Consider the following 14,812-nt stretch of genomic DNA (forward strand, 5'->3'; position numbering starts at 1 on the left):
TCATTCAACACACATGCATGCTCTAAGAAAACCAGCAGTTACTCAATACGATTCACTGAAATTAAAGCTTACCTTAAGCTGAAGTGAATCCCCAAATCAGTTCTCTAAGCTCCAAGCCTCTAGCTCCCAAAATCCCAGTAGAAATTCCTTAGTTTAGAGTAATTTCCACCAAAGTTCCCCTTGCTAAGACAGAGAAGAAATAAAGAGAGAGAAGAGGCAGAAGGGAGGATCGATTCCTTCTTTTTCTAAAGACTTCTTTTGGTTTTGTTTTACTTAACCCAAGTTCCTAAGGTTACCTCAAGGCTCGGGGTACCAAAAACGTCCCCGAGGGAAAAATGGTAAATTTCCCCAATATTCCCTCCTAGACATTTTAACCTCAAATATATCTCAAAATATTTGTTTCCATAACCCGATAACCCCATAAAATGTCTAATACCCAAAATGCCCCTCGACTCATCCCGAGTCGAATTTTCGGTCCCTTTGTGACTTTCTAGCTAACCGCTCCCTAGGACTGTCTCGGATCGTGCAACACAGATATATCACAAATATATCACAATTATTACAAATATCACATTTATGCCCTCAACGGGCTAAAATTACAAACACGCCCCTAATAACCAAACGGGGCCCACATGCATATTTAACTCACCTAAACATGCATCACTAATCACATATTCACACAAATTCACATATTATAACAATAATTCACTTATTGCCCTCTAGGCACGCTAATCAAGGCCCTAAGCCTCATTAGAAAATTTGGGTTATTACATGTCTTGAGGTGGTTGTCGAGTGGTTTCCCCTCCTTCATTTCCGGTAGGAGGGACTACATCATCTATGACATTTCTTTGAGTGGTTACCATGGTTGTAAATGTTCTGCATGCTTTCTTCAAACTCTCAATGAAAGCACCAAAATTTTAACTGCCTTTTTTGCTATCAACCTAAAAGATGAGAGATAAAATAAATGAACAAACAAGAACACAAAAATTTTTACGTGGTGCAGGCTATAAAAGAGGCCTAGTCCACAAGTCTTTGGTATTATGGAGATTGAAAGCTTGCTAGGGGAAGCTCCAATGGAGTTTTTCTCAGGCAGTGTTTATATTGCTCTGAGTACAAGGTTCTCTCTCTCTAAAATGTTTGAATCCTTTACAATGAGACTCCCAACCCTATTTATAGAGGTTAGGTCATTAATATTAATTATTTATAATTAATACACATTCTCCCCATTATTGGGGTATTAATGTCGCTTTAATGCATTAGGCTGCATTAATTAGTGACTACGGTCCAGGCGAGATATGGGGGGCCCACTCCATAAAGTTACCTACTTTACGTGGAACATCCCACTAACACAGTCAGGGCATGCGCGCATATCTCCATGTCAGACGGCGTAGTGGGAATGCGAATTGATGAGTCGTACAATTGACACTACTGTGGACGGATCACCTAAAAGGTTGTCAGACGATCCTTTGACACTGCAAACCTGCACTGGCTAACACCTGGCTAGCCTTCTAGGTCCTGAGGACAAGGTCCTTGACGTGGAAGTTGTAAAGAGTTTGAGGACTACTAACTAGTTTTCGGGGCATGGCCTCAGAGAGACGCTTGTGCCCTACCTTTATCTGAGGGATGTGGCCTTTATTTGAGATATTCACCCTCCGAGGACTGCCCCCGAGGCATGGCCTCACTTGAAGAGACACGCGTCCTTGCCACATTTCCTATCCGCACCGATTTTTTAGTGCCACGTATCCTTTGGTGAAAACATGGACAAAAGACACCAATTTGTCTTAATTAATAAATCTTCCCCAAAATCTCTTTTCTTCTCTAAATTGCATAACTCTATGAAACTATCCAAAATTGACCTAGTCAACTTTGATAATTCTAATTGGTGATTAAATTAATTAATTGAGACTATTTAGAAGATTTTATCGAAGGTACTGTGGGGACCATGGGCCTATGAAACCAAGCTCCAATAATTTATCATAAATTTAACAAATAAATTTACTAACTTATTAATTCCTTGTTACTACACTAAAGACTGAGAATGCACTCTTGAATAGAATGCTCTATAAGCAATATAGATACGTTATTAGTTATCCATTATTACAACCATAATTATCACTCACCCCTCTATAGACGGTCTACAATGAGATGGGACTAAAATACCATTTTACCCCTCATTGTATTTTATCCTTAAAACACTTAGTTCCTTGTAAATGATATTTCAGTAAACTAATATTAATTAATGAAATGAGATCCCTATCATTTAGAACCTTGAACCAAACTAAAAGGAAACCATCATTTTACTTATTAATAAGATGTTATAGATGTTCATATCTATGATTAACACTCCCACTCAATTATACTATCGATTTCCCAAGATGTAAGTATGGGCTAGTCTGTAGGGTATACTGGTAACAAACAAGTCAAAGAACTCAAATAATACAATTAGTTAGAATACTAACTACTCAGAATTGAGATTGAATTGACCTATGGTCAACTATATGATATGACTAGAATAGATAATAATGGTATGTTTACTTATCCTATCTACTGTCAATATCGGTCTAGTCCAATGTAACAAATACATCTAATCTTATCTACTTTGCTAATGTTTTGGAAAGAACATAACACTACAATGTGTAAGAAGATTATATTGTAGATTGGCAAGTCTGTGTAAATCTTGTGCACTGACTAATCTTAGGACTAACTTATTCTTGAACATATAATCATATTTATATTCCACTGTGATTACGTCACTATAAATATGATTAGCTATATTCTTGAGATTTAATAGAAGTTTCTATTAAACAAATAATCATGAAAATAAAACATGTGAGCAAAGTGATTAACCAAGCCAAAAATGATTTCTATTCTTTTATTGATAATAAAATGAGATTACAAAGAAATTGGGTTTTAATTAGGGCATAAAACCCCAATACTTATTAGCAAGCAAGGGGATTGGAGGCTGCTGAAGACTTTGAATTCAAGTTAGGATTTCATAATCCAGAGGTACAATCCTTGTTCCTTCTCTTTGTGGTTTCTTGTTCTTGAGGATGTTTTTGAATTTTCCTTGACACTTTGGTTTGAATTTTGAGATTTACTTGTTTTTGATGGTTTAAGTGGGAAAATGGGTATAGGATTAAGTTTGTAATTGTTGTTGATGCTTGGTTACTGTTAGGATTCAAGCTTAGTGATGTGATTCTTAGATTATAGAGAGAATAGTTTGGTTTGAGACCCAAAAATAGCAAATTGTGTTCAATTGAGTTTTGAGTGTGTTGTGTGGGGAAATTGGTGTTGGGTATAGTTTATCTAAGTTATATGAGGTGTTTTTTGGTCATTATTCTACTGGAAATGTCTCTTTAGGGTCGATTTTGGGTCTAGTTGTACTAGGGAAATTGTAACTCTCGAATTAGGGAAGAACAAGAACTTTCTAGGCTCATTTGGTGTTTTTGGCGACCTAGCACGACCGCACTATGTTGTGGCGCGACCACGCTAGTGTCCCAGAAACCAGAGAACTTTTGTTGGGATTGAGGTACCAAGTCTAGGGGCGTGATCATGCCAGTACCCCTGAAAGACCAAACTTTCTGTAGGCGCGATCACGCCAGGGCAGGCGCGATCGCGCCAGGTGTCATGAAATGTGGCTTTCCTAATTTTTAGGATTAGGGCTCAGGGAGTTTGGGAATCCTTTTGGTGGCCCACTTGGGGGCTCAGGGGATGTTTCAAACATCTCGGCAACTGGGAATAGTAATCTTAAGAATAAGGTCTAGGGTGAGGCTCGGGGTTTAAAGTTAATCCCTAATACGAGTATGTTTATGTTGTGACTAGATTATCGCAAGGCTCGGGATCAGGATCGTACTTGAGGCCGTATTGTCTACCGCACAGAACTCGAGGTAAGAAAACTACACCCTGGTTGTGGTCGGGGCTAAGACCCCTGTAAATGGATATGACAGTGGTTATAATTGTGATTATTCGGTTAGGCATGCTTGTATATGCTACATCTGATTGTGTTATCCAATCTATATACTTGTTTATATCTATTCTTAAAGCTCGACCTAAGGGCATCGAGGCCAACACTAAGCGTGCAAAATGCAGCTCGGTAAGAGAGTCGGGGTCATCAATAAGATCTAAGGGCTCGGCCTAAGAGAGTCGGGCCTAAAGGTCACTTAAATAATCAGAAGTGTCGATTGCACTTATTTAACGTATTGATTATTAACTTGGATCATGTGCTTGTTTGAGTTGACTTTACTATTAAGCTTATTGTTTATATTCTATTGCTTATTGAATCTATTGATTTGAGTTTTCTTGTTGCCTTGGCTCATGGGTGCTATATGGTGCAGGTAAGGGAAAGGGAAAGTTGGACCAGCCATGAGTTGGAGAGCTTTAGGGGCGGCGTGTACATTTTCCACTGCTCAACCGCCACGGCCGAGGGATCAACAGGGGCTAGAACCAAAACTTAAATTTTTCCGCTTAGGTTGACTTATGTTATAATTTCTTTTGAAGTTGTAAATGCCTTGTAAACACTTATTTTTGAGATCCCACGTACAGACTCAAACTTGTTAATGAAACCAACTATTCTTATGATCAAAATCTTTAAACCCTAATCCAGTAATTATCCTTAGTTACACGTTTATATCCAAATGACTTGATTAGCAAATCCAACATTATTTAAAATACACACTGTAATGATCTTGGCTATCCAAGGCGTTACAACTTGGTATTAGAGCGGTCTAGGTTTAAGGGTTCCTGAAGACTTGTTGGGCATGTACATTCGCCGCTAAAGATAAGCTCGACTCATGGTTTGGTACCTAATAACATGATTATGTGCTTAGTTGCTTAATTGAACATATGTGCCTTATCTGCATGCTATAATAAAGAGCATGACATATGTACATATCTTGTGGGAGTAAGGCTTGATAATTGATGCATGTACAATATAGACATGTGTCTTGGTATGCATAATGTATATGGTTATTATATTGTTTTGCTTTGTTCATGGTATAGTTCCGGATATGATTAGTATGCCTAACAGGATAAGTCATTGACTATAGACAGATTTAGAAGTTATGTATCCAAGGCAGTCAATTGGACAAGGCATTGTTAATATCAAGGTTGTGGATGATAGTCGGGGCCAGAACCCTTCATCGGCCCCTTGAAATTGGCAGCAGATGTTTGCTGGCATGTAAGAAAGATTCCAAAAGCAAGTGGAAGAGATTAGGTGGTTGAGATAGCAGGTTCCGTCAGGGAACGCTACTCTGTGTTTTTTGACAATAATGGCACCAGTTTCAGTTCAACCTAAGGGTGGGAATGTTGGGAAACTCATACATGATCTTTATTTATTTTCATGTAGATCTAATGTTAAACAAATTAATATGAGATAACCTAGAACATGTTTCTAAAATTGAATTCAAAGAGAAATAATGATAAGAATACTTACATTATACGCAGCGGAATGAATAAGTCCTTCCTTCAGTTTCTCTAACCCTTGTATCCTTTCTGTCGCAGAGTATTATCAAGAAATTGAACCGATCTTCAATTTTCTTCATAGGCTTCCAAAGTATCCTTAGAATCACCTAGAAAAGGGTGGGCAATTCTCAACACATGAGATAGATACATAGAGAAGAAGATAGAAGAACAATAAGGCTTAGAAAATTACTTATGTTTAGAGAGAATCTAAAACCTATCAGAAACTTGTGTTTTAGAAATCTGAACTTATGTTTTGAATTCTCTCTTAACATTCCTTTTATAGACTCAATTAGGTCATTTATTTAATTAAAAAATCAATAAAATAATAGCCAATAATCAGCCTTAGGTTAAAATTATCATGGGCTTTAGGCTCGTGAAATTTTCCATTTGATTATAAGCCTATTGGACTTAAAATAAAGGCCTGTATTATTTTCTATTGATTTAATTAATTAAATATTTATTTATAATTTGAACCTTGATTTAAACTTATTTATTAATTTAGATACCAATTTATCTTAATTAATAAATCTGCCCTAATTTCTCTTTTCTTCTCTAAATTACATAACTCTGTGAAACTATCCAAAATTGACCTGGTCAACTTCGATAATTCTAATTGATAATTAAATCAATTAATTGAGACTATCTAGATGATTTTATCCAATGTACAGTGGGGACCACCATGGGCCTATGAAATCAAGCTCCAATAAGTTATCATAAATCTAACAAATAAATTTACTAACTTATTAATTCCTCGTGACTCCACTAAAGACTCGGAATTGCACTCTTGAATTCATAGAACGATCTATAACAAATATAGATACATTATTAACTATCCATTGTTACAACCATAATTTTCACTCAATCCTCTATAGACGGCCTACAATGAGATGGGACTAAAATATCGTTTTACCCCTCATTGTATTTTATCCTTAAAACACTTAGTTCCTTGTAAATGATATTTCAGTAAACTAATATTAATTACTGAAATGAGATCTCTATCATTTAGCACCTTGAACCAAACTAAAAGGAAACCATCGTTTCACTTCTTCATCAGAAGCTATAGATGTTCATATCTATGATTAACACTCCCAGACAATTATACTACCAAGTTCCCAAGATGTAAGTATGGGCTACTCCGTAGGGTAAGCTGGTAATGAACAAGTCAAAGAACTCAAATAATACAATCAGTTAGAATACTAACCACTCAGAATTAAGATTGAATTGACCTATGGTCAACTATATGATATGACTAGAATAGATAATAATGGTATGTTTACTTATCCTATCAACTATCAATATCAGTTCTATCCAATCTTATCTACTTTGCTAATGTTCTGGAAAGAACATAACACTACAATGTGTAAGTAGATCATATCATAGATTGGCAAGTCAGTGTAAATCTTGTGCACTAACTAATCTTAGGACTAACTTATTTTGAACATATAATCATATTTATATTCCACTGTGATTACTTCACTATAAATACGATTAGCTATATGCTCGAGATTTAATAAAAGTTTATATCAAACAAATAATCATGAAAATAAAACATGTGATGTAACGACCCAAACTCACTAATAAGGCTTAAGGGCCTTGATTAGTGTGCCTGGAGAGCATAATGGGAATTATGTGTGACTTTAATGATTAAGATGCATGATTATGATTTAAAGCATGTTATATGACTACTTGAGTATTTGAGATGCATGACTATGTGTATTAGTATGTATGTAGGCCCTGATTAGGTTAGAGGGGCATAATCGTAATTTTGGCTATTATGGGCATAACTGTATTGATATATGTGATAATTGTCGAGACCACATTATTATGTGGATATATCTGTGATCTGTGACTCGAGACGATCCTAGTGAGCAAAGTAGCAAAAAAGTCATGGCGGGGATTTATACCCGGCTTGGGGTGAGCTTAGGGGTATAAATGGGAATTTAGTGAATATACTGGAGTCTATCTTGACATTGAGGGAATATTATTGGTGATTAATTAGGTATCGGGAATTAAGCGGGAAATATTAGAAATACTCGAGGAGTTAGCGGGAATTGGGTAAAATGACTAGAATGCCCTTAAGTGGATTAAAGGGTTTAGATTTAATAGGGAGGACATAATAGTCATTTGGCTTACAGGAGTTAAGTAATACCAAGGCTTTATGTTAGTGGGAATTATTGAGAAGTGTAGAAGTCTGAAAAAGAAGGAAAAGGAAGGAAAAAGAAAGGGAGAAAACAGAGAGAGTTTTCTAAGTCGGTTTACATTTCCTTCATCTGTTTCTTGAGGATTTCTGGAGTGAAGCTCAGAGGAGAGCTGGGATTAACTAAGCATCAAGGATCCTAACCTAGGATTGAGAAACTGGCAGAGGTTTAGCAAGGATTCATCAGCACTTGAGGTAAGACTTTAGAGTTCTTCAGTTTCTGTTTCTGGTCTTTGAGCTATGGTGTTTAAGTTGAATTGGATGGAAATTTAGGGAATTCAGGCCTAAGGCTGAGGAGGAGCAAGCCAAGGAAGTCTAGAGGCACCTTGAGGTCGAAATTCCACCAGAGGTATAAATTCTAAACTCCAACTTTGTTATTCAGTTGGTTTCTGTTGAGTTTTAGTGCTTGGGAGTGGCTATGGTGAATTTTGAGTTTGTGGATGCATGAGCTTGAGTTCTAGGTATTTGGGGTGCTTGGAATGAGTGGAGTATGGTCATAAGGTTGTTTTTGAGGTTGGGGAAGATTTGGAAAAGTTTTGGTTGAGGTTGGTTCGAGGAAATCGCAGAAGGGAAAAACTGGTGTTGGCCAGTCTGTGACTAGCGCTACAGCGCTAGCCTTTGGGCGCTATAGCGGTAGGCCAAGTTTGCTGATGGGGTTTTGCTTCTGTTTGTAGCGCTGTAGCGCCCTCCCATGAGCGCTGTAGCGCCCTCCCATGAGCGCTGTAGCGCTACCCTGCCTTCTGAAGGGGATTTTAGGGTTATTTGCAAGGGCTTTTGACCTAGGGTTTGGGGTTTGATTCCACTACTTTGTTTGGTGGAACTAGGACTTCCCGGGGGCTCGGGATTGGCCCCGAGGCTAGGTTTTGAACTTGAGGATTGATAATGACTTTGGCCCATGATTGTGTTTAGGTGAGCACTTGGGCTCGAGGGGGATCGTGCTCAAGGAGTCGAGGGATCAAAGCTAGTAAATTGAAAGGTAAGAAAACTGCACCCGATTATATGTTTGTGATGGGACTAAGTGCTCCCGAGAATTGTATCATGTCAATGATAGTATTTCTCCATGGGACATGTAAAAGCGGCCTAAGAGTGCCGTACATAATACTTGCGCATAGGGCGCGGCTTGGCCACTGGTAGCCGAGGACAGTTTAACATTCACTGAGCTCGGCTTAAGCGGACCGGAGTCAGTGGGATAACAGAGGGAGCAGCCTGAGAGCGCTAGCCCTAGTTATCATTTGTGCAGTGATATGTGATATGAATTGATATGCTTAGTGTGTTGAATACTTGGTCATACTGAATGATTATATGTTTGAGAACTTGTGATGCAATGTGAGATATGGACTTGTCTGTTGATTGCTTATGCTCTGTTGTTGTGTTTTCTTGCTGGGCCTTGGCTCACGGGTGCTACGCGGTGCAGGTAAAGGCAAAGGCAGATTGGACCAAGCCTGAGATGGAGAGCTTCGAGGTGGAATGTACATAGCCAGCTGTTCGATCGCCATGGTCGAGGAGTGGAACAGGACAGGGATTACCTAACTGTCCGTTTTGCCTTAATATGGCTTGTTGTCGTATCTGAACCTTATAAATTTTGTAAAAGATCTTTAAACTTGTATCTTTCTAGGATCCTGTGTAAAGGATAATGTTTCTTAATGAAAATGTGACTTTTGAGACCAAAACATTTTAAACCCTAGTTCCTTTACAGTTTCGATGACACGCTTTTAATTAAACGACTTGATTAGCAAGTCTGGCACTTTATAAACACACAGTGTAACGGTCTTGGCTATCTAGGGCGTTACATGTGAGCAAAGTGATTGACCAAGTCAAAAAATGATTTCTATTCTTTTATTGATAATAAATGAGATTACAAAGAAATTGGGTTTTAATTAGGGCATAAAACCCTAACAGGGAATATATGGGAACTACTGTATAAAAGATTCTAGAAGCATTATCCTCCAGTTTTCATGGGAGGCCTGGATCCATTTAGAGCACAACAGTGGATGGGCTTGTTTAGTTCCATCCTTGAATATATGGGGGTGGTAGGCAATGATAGAGTGGCTTATGCCACGTACATGCTGCGGGAGGATGCCCGAATGTTGTGGGAAGTGGTATCCTAGACCCAGAATGTTGTCATGATGGGTTGATAAAAATTCAAACAATTGTTCAATAAGATATACTACTGTGACACAGTTCAAATTGCGAAGACCAATGAGTTTATGAATTTGGTTCAGGGTAGTAAGACAATGACAGAATACGTCAATGAATTTGATGGGTTGGTCAAATTTTCTTTTGATTTGGTACCAACATATGTGGCCTGAAAGAAGCAGTTCATTCGAGGATTGAACTATGGAATGGCCCATAGCGTTAGGATTGCTCCAGTACATGAGATTTCTACTTACACCTAGGCGGAAGGGAGGGCCCTTGCTATTGAGAGCACAGGAGATGAGATATGGAGTGGGAGCGCCGTAGGGCAAGAAGTTCAAACAATGGTACCCCTAATTGTGGGATCTGGTAGGGGCGGAGGCCCTAGTAAATAGAAAAGAAAGACCCCTCATAGTTTTATTACTCCCGACCCTTCCTGGAGGGGTCAAGATGCTCAGAGTGGTTGCCTAGAGAAGTTATCCAGTATGCGCCAGGTGCAAGAGATGCCATTTGGGAGAATGTTGATCGAAGGCATGTTTTCTACGTGGAATAGTTGGGCACTTCAAGCATGATTGCCCGAGATCAAAGAATGAAGAATCAAGGAGTGCAGATGACTCGACCCCAGCTCGAGTATTTTCCCTGATGCAGTCAAAGCCTGAGGCTAGTCCCTCAGTGGCAATAGTTTGGCTTTCTAGTTCTTGATTTTTTATAAGATGTTGATTGATGCTGGTACTACGTATCTCTTAGTAGAGGCATAGATATGTTGTACATACTATTTGATTATTACACTATGGGGCTTGAGATCATAGTGTCTCCTGAGGAAAGTAAGTAATTTCCAGGAGATGGGTCGATGTACTACTGATAGCTATAATGGTGAGTACCACCAAGGTTATATTAGTCAGGCCAGAGGAAAACTGCATCGGCCAGTAAGGTTTCAGATGGGTTCATGAGGATTTTTTGGGATTTCTGTCGCATCTAGGAATGGAGTATGCTACGGAAATAATGCGGTATCTGAGGCATCATATAGAATGACACCAGCTGAGTAGAAAGAATTAAAGGTTTTGTTGAAGAAGTTACTCAACTTGGGGATTAATCAAATAGAGCTTCTCACCATGGGAGATGTCAACACCATTTGTTAAGAAGAAGGACAAGTATGCGAGAACGTGTACCATATATGGATAGCCAAATAAAGTAATTGTAAAGAATAGGTATCCACTGCCAAGGATGGGTGATTCATTTGTCTGGTTGCAAGGTAAGACATTGCTCTCAGGAATTGACCCTCGATCTGGTTATTACCAGCCGAGGATCAAGGAAAGAGTCCTTTCAAGAATTACCTCTCCCACAAGGTATGAAGTGATGAATTTTCAATTAAGGCTTTTGAACTGACCAATGCTCCAACGGCCCACGTAGATTCAACAAGTAGAGACTGCAGGGATGATTTGTACAAGTCATATTCGAATCAATCGAGAATGTTTTGGACTGATTTTGGTTAGAAACAAAACACGAGTAACATTTTCGTCGATATCAACGAGGCTAAGGAAGTGTGGATTACAGGTAAGGTTTAAGAAAGGATGAGTTCTAATTTCTCTGGGTGATGTTCAAGGTCACATTGTGGGAAGTGATGGGATCTTGTATGATTTAATTAAGATAGAAACAACAATGAATTGGCCAAAGGAACGTTTTAGAGGTTAAAAGTACTATGGGACCGGCAAAACACATTGGCCTTTACTTGAAGCATCTTTGAGGTCTGCCATACCCTTTATTGAAGTAACGTGAGGACCTAAAGTTTGCCTGAATGGATAGTTGCATGCTAGATTTTTTAAAGTTAAAATGAAGGTTGATTAACATGCCATGGTATTAGAATATGCATGTGATGGACTGATATAGGAGGACGATATGGTGGACACTGTCATTACTTAAAACAAGAAGTTCATAAAGCGGCATGTCAGAGGCTGAGGTGTGCCCCTCATGTAGACTGGAAAGGTGATTGCTCACGCTTCATAATGATTAATGGAATAAGAACATGGATGTTTTACACAGGACTTTGAGTTGATAGTGATGCCAGATAGTTGTGGTTAGGGTGAGACGACAACACTTGTGGGAAGGAAGTGTATACACCAGCATAAAAGTCAAAGTGTTTTGTCACCCTTAGGGGTTAACTGTGAAATAAGGCATTAGTGGGAACTGGTGAATGACTCACAGTGAAATCCTTTATTACCTAAGGAAAACTAACATGGAGGCTGATGCCTTAGGTTGGAAAGGTCCATGCTAGTTGTATGATTCGCAACAGATCACAACAAAGTTAGATAAGGAAATGACTAGGATTGGTGTAGAATCTATGATTGATAATTGACAGATATACATCTACAAACAATGAAATATAGATTCAAACTTTTTAATGAAACCAACTATTTCTATGATCAAATATTTAAACCCTAATCCAGTAATTATCCTTAGTTACATGTGTTTATATCCAAATGACTTGATTAGTAAGTCCAGCACTATTTAAAATATAGTGTAATATTCTTGGCTATCCAGGGCATTGCACTACTCCAGTATCATAATCCCCAAAGAAAGGATCAAAGCCTATTTCCTCGCTTTGGGCAACACCCTATTTCGATGTTTCCTCCTCGTTTGAGGTAGCCTGCTCATGTTCAGTTAAACTGCTAACTTCGATTGTTGATGTTGGCCTGTTTACTGTGGGACCAACAAAGATCATGCTAGTCGTGATTAGGCCTTTTGGGGCAGTAGTGATGGAAGAATTATAGCATTCTCTAGCCTCTCTTTGATTTCCTTTAACACATCCTATCCTAGCATTAGTGGGGAACTTCATTGTGAGAAGGAAAATGGATGTTACTGCCCGTAAATCAATGAGTATAGGCTTACCAAGCAATGCGCTGAATGCAGACAGAAGAACGACCACAACAAAAGTAGCCATGACAGTCTTGTTTGTTAGTGCAGTTCCAATAGTGACTGGCAGCTTGATTATTCCTGCTTGATCCATTCCCTCTCCAGTGAAACCATACAAAGTCTGCGTGCAGAGTTTGAGATCTTGAATAGAAAGCTTCATTCTTTCAAGAGTCAACTTGAAAAGTATATTGACTGAAAAGCCATGATCAACCATTGTCTGAGCAACAATCATATTAGCAATTTGTGCTTCAATAACCAAGGGATCGTTGTGCAGGAACTTAACATGATTGGTGTCTTCCTCAGTAAAGGTAATAGGCTTACATTCATACCGAGGAATTTTGGGAGTACGCTCCTTGACAGCCAACACATCTTCACCACGCTTGTGACGTAGTTTTTGGGCATATCTCTCTAGGGCCTTTCTACTATCACAACCTAAGTATGGTCCTCCACAGATCATGTCTAGTCATCCTGCTACCAGGGCATGTAATAATTGTTGGGTTAGTGCATCATTAGATACTGCAGTAGCTGGCTGTTGATCGAGTGATTGACGAACATATCTTCTCATTGCTTGGTGATTTGAATGAATCAGAAACTCAATTTCGTCCTTGAGTTGATTACACTCATTAGTGTCATGTCTATAATTGTTATGGAATTTGCATAATTTATTGGTGTCTCTTTTACTTATATCTTTTTTAATAGGAGTTGGTTTCCTATAAGGAACCTCAGCCTGCATGGCTTGAAAAATATATGCTTGTGACTCTAATAATGTAGAGTAGGTGGTGAAACGGGGCACGTATTCTCGAGGCTTATCGTTAGCTTTTTCTTGTTTGTTGTCATTATTGTTGCCACTATTGGAATTTTTGTTCTGCTTCCCACTATTCTGGTTAATTGCCACTTTTGGAATTTTTGTTTCGCTTCTTACTATTTGGTTATTCTTATTCTTATTCCGATTACCATTGTTTGTCTGGTTCTAGTTAGAATTTGCACCTGTGTTTTTAACTGGTGCAGTACTAGTTCTTGCTTGGTTAGCCCGGTTGGCTTTCCGAATAGCTTCTTCTAATTTAATAAACTCGTCTGCTCAATAAAGAAATGGTCTGGTCAAGTAGATAGTCTTTCTTCTCAGATCGGACCATAGTAGTCCTTTAAATTTTATTCCAGACAAATGCCTATCAACTTACCATCATCACTAACTATTTTGGAATGAGCAGCCTCTTGCATGAACTGTTGCACGTAATCTTTGAGTGGCTCATTGGGTCTTTGTTTGATATCAACAAGGACATTAAGCTCAGCAGGAAAAGTCCTAGCAACAAAGAATTGTGAGTAGAAAAATCTCACAAATGGATCCCAAGAATTAATGGTTGCATGCTCTAGCTTAAAGAACCATTGCTGAGCAGCATCAACTAAGGTAGTAGGAAAAATCCTGCATTGGACATCATAACGAATTCCTTGTAGACATGTTTGTACCTCAAAGTTGTTCATACAAGATACTGGATCTTCTTTTCCTACATACATCTTCCAAGTCGGCATCTTGAACTTGGGATGAATTGTCAAGGCATTAATACGATCAGAGAAGAGAGATCATTTCCTTATCTCTAAATCAATATTTGTAGGCTTCGGGGCTGTTAATTCTTGAACCATCTGAGTTAAGGCATCTAACTGTGCTTGAATGGTTGGAGCAACTATAATAGCAATTGTTAGAGCAACGGGTGAGATTCCTGCAGCTTCATTCAGTGGTGCTGGAGAGATTACTGATGCAATGAATCCTACAAAATTTTACCCATTACCTTCCCAAAGCTAGTTGAGGACATTGCGCTGGTCGTGTCCTCAGTTTCTAAGTCTATTAAAGACATTGTTTCCTCTTGGTTGCCCCAGCAATTTGGCTACCTGCTCAAGGAGGCACCAGGGGGTGGCCTAGCAGGAAAATTTGGCTGGTCGTGTTGCCTTAGGGGGACAAACGGTCCTTCAAGCTGCACATTTTCTCGAGCATGAATGTTTTGAGGCCCAGGTGGCCTTGGTGGAACAAACTGTCCTCTTGGATGTTCATCATTGCGACAATCATCATAGTATTGATTATTTTGGGGTTGGTAGTATCTAATATCTCCCTCATAATCA

The 14,812-nt window shown here is 38.8% G+C and overlaps 1 protein-coding gene across 1 annotated transcript; it reads right to left on the bottom strand.

Moving 5' to 3' along the window:
• Positions 1–13,163: 13,163 nt before the first annotated feature.
• Positions 13,164–14,227, bottom strand: LOC133785262 (uncharacterized). Its single transcript, XM_062224513.1, has 3 exons — positions 13,879–14,227; positions 13,688–13,774; positions 13,164–13,621 (listed from the first exon to the last, which is right to left on the bottom strand). Exons 1-3 carry the CDS (start codon positions 14,225–14,227, stop codon positions 13,164–13,166), a joined length of 894 nt encoding a protein of 297 aa, XP_062080497.1.
• Positions 14,228–14,812: the final 585 nt, after the last annotated feature.

Source organism: Humulus lupulus, chromosome 6 (genome assembly GCF_963169125.1).
Source record: "Humulus lupulus chromosome 6, drHumLupu1.1, whole genome shotgun sequence".
Classification (NCBI taxonomy): domain Eukaryota; kingdom Viridiplantae; phylum Streptophyta; class Magnoliopsida; order Rosales; family Cannabaceae; genus Humulus; species Humulus lupulus.

What these genes read in the sequence shown, in the direction of transcription:
- LOC133785262 (XM_062224513.1), bottom strand. Translation starts at nt 14,227, where the DNA reads ATGCCGACTTGGAAGATGTATGTAGGAAAAGAAGATCCAGTATCTTGT. An exon ending in CAAAATAGTTAGTGATGATG is followed by an intron (nt 13,775 to 13,878) that starts GTAAGTTGATAG and finishes TTTATTGAGCAG; the next exon opens with ACGAGTTTATTAAATTAGAA. An exon ending in TGCACCAGTTAAAAACACAG is followed by an intron (nt 13,622 to 13,687) that starts GTGCAAATTCTA and finishes ATAACCAAATAG; the next exon opens with TAAGAAGCGAAACAAAAATT.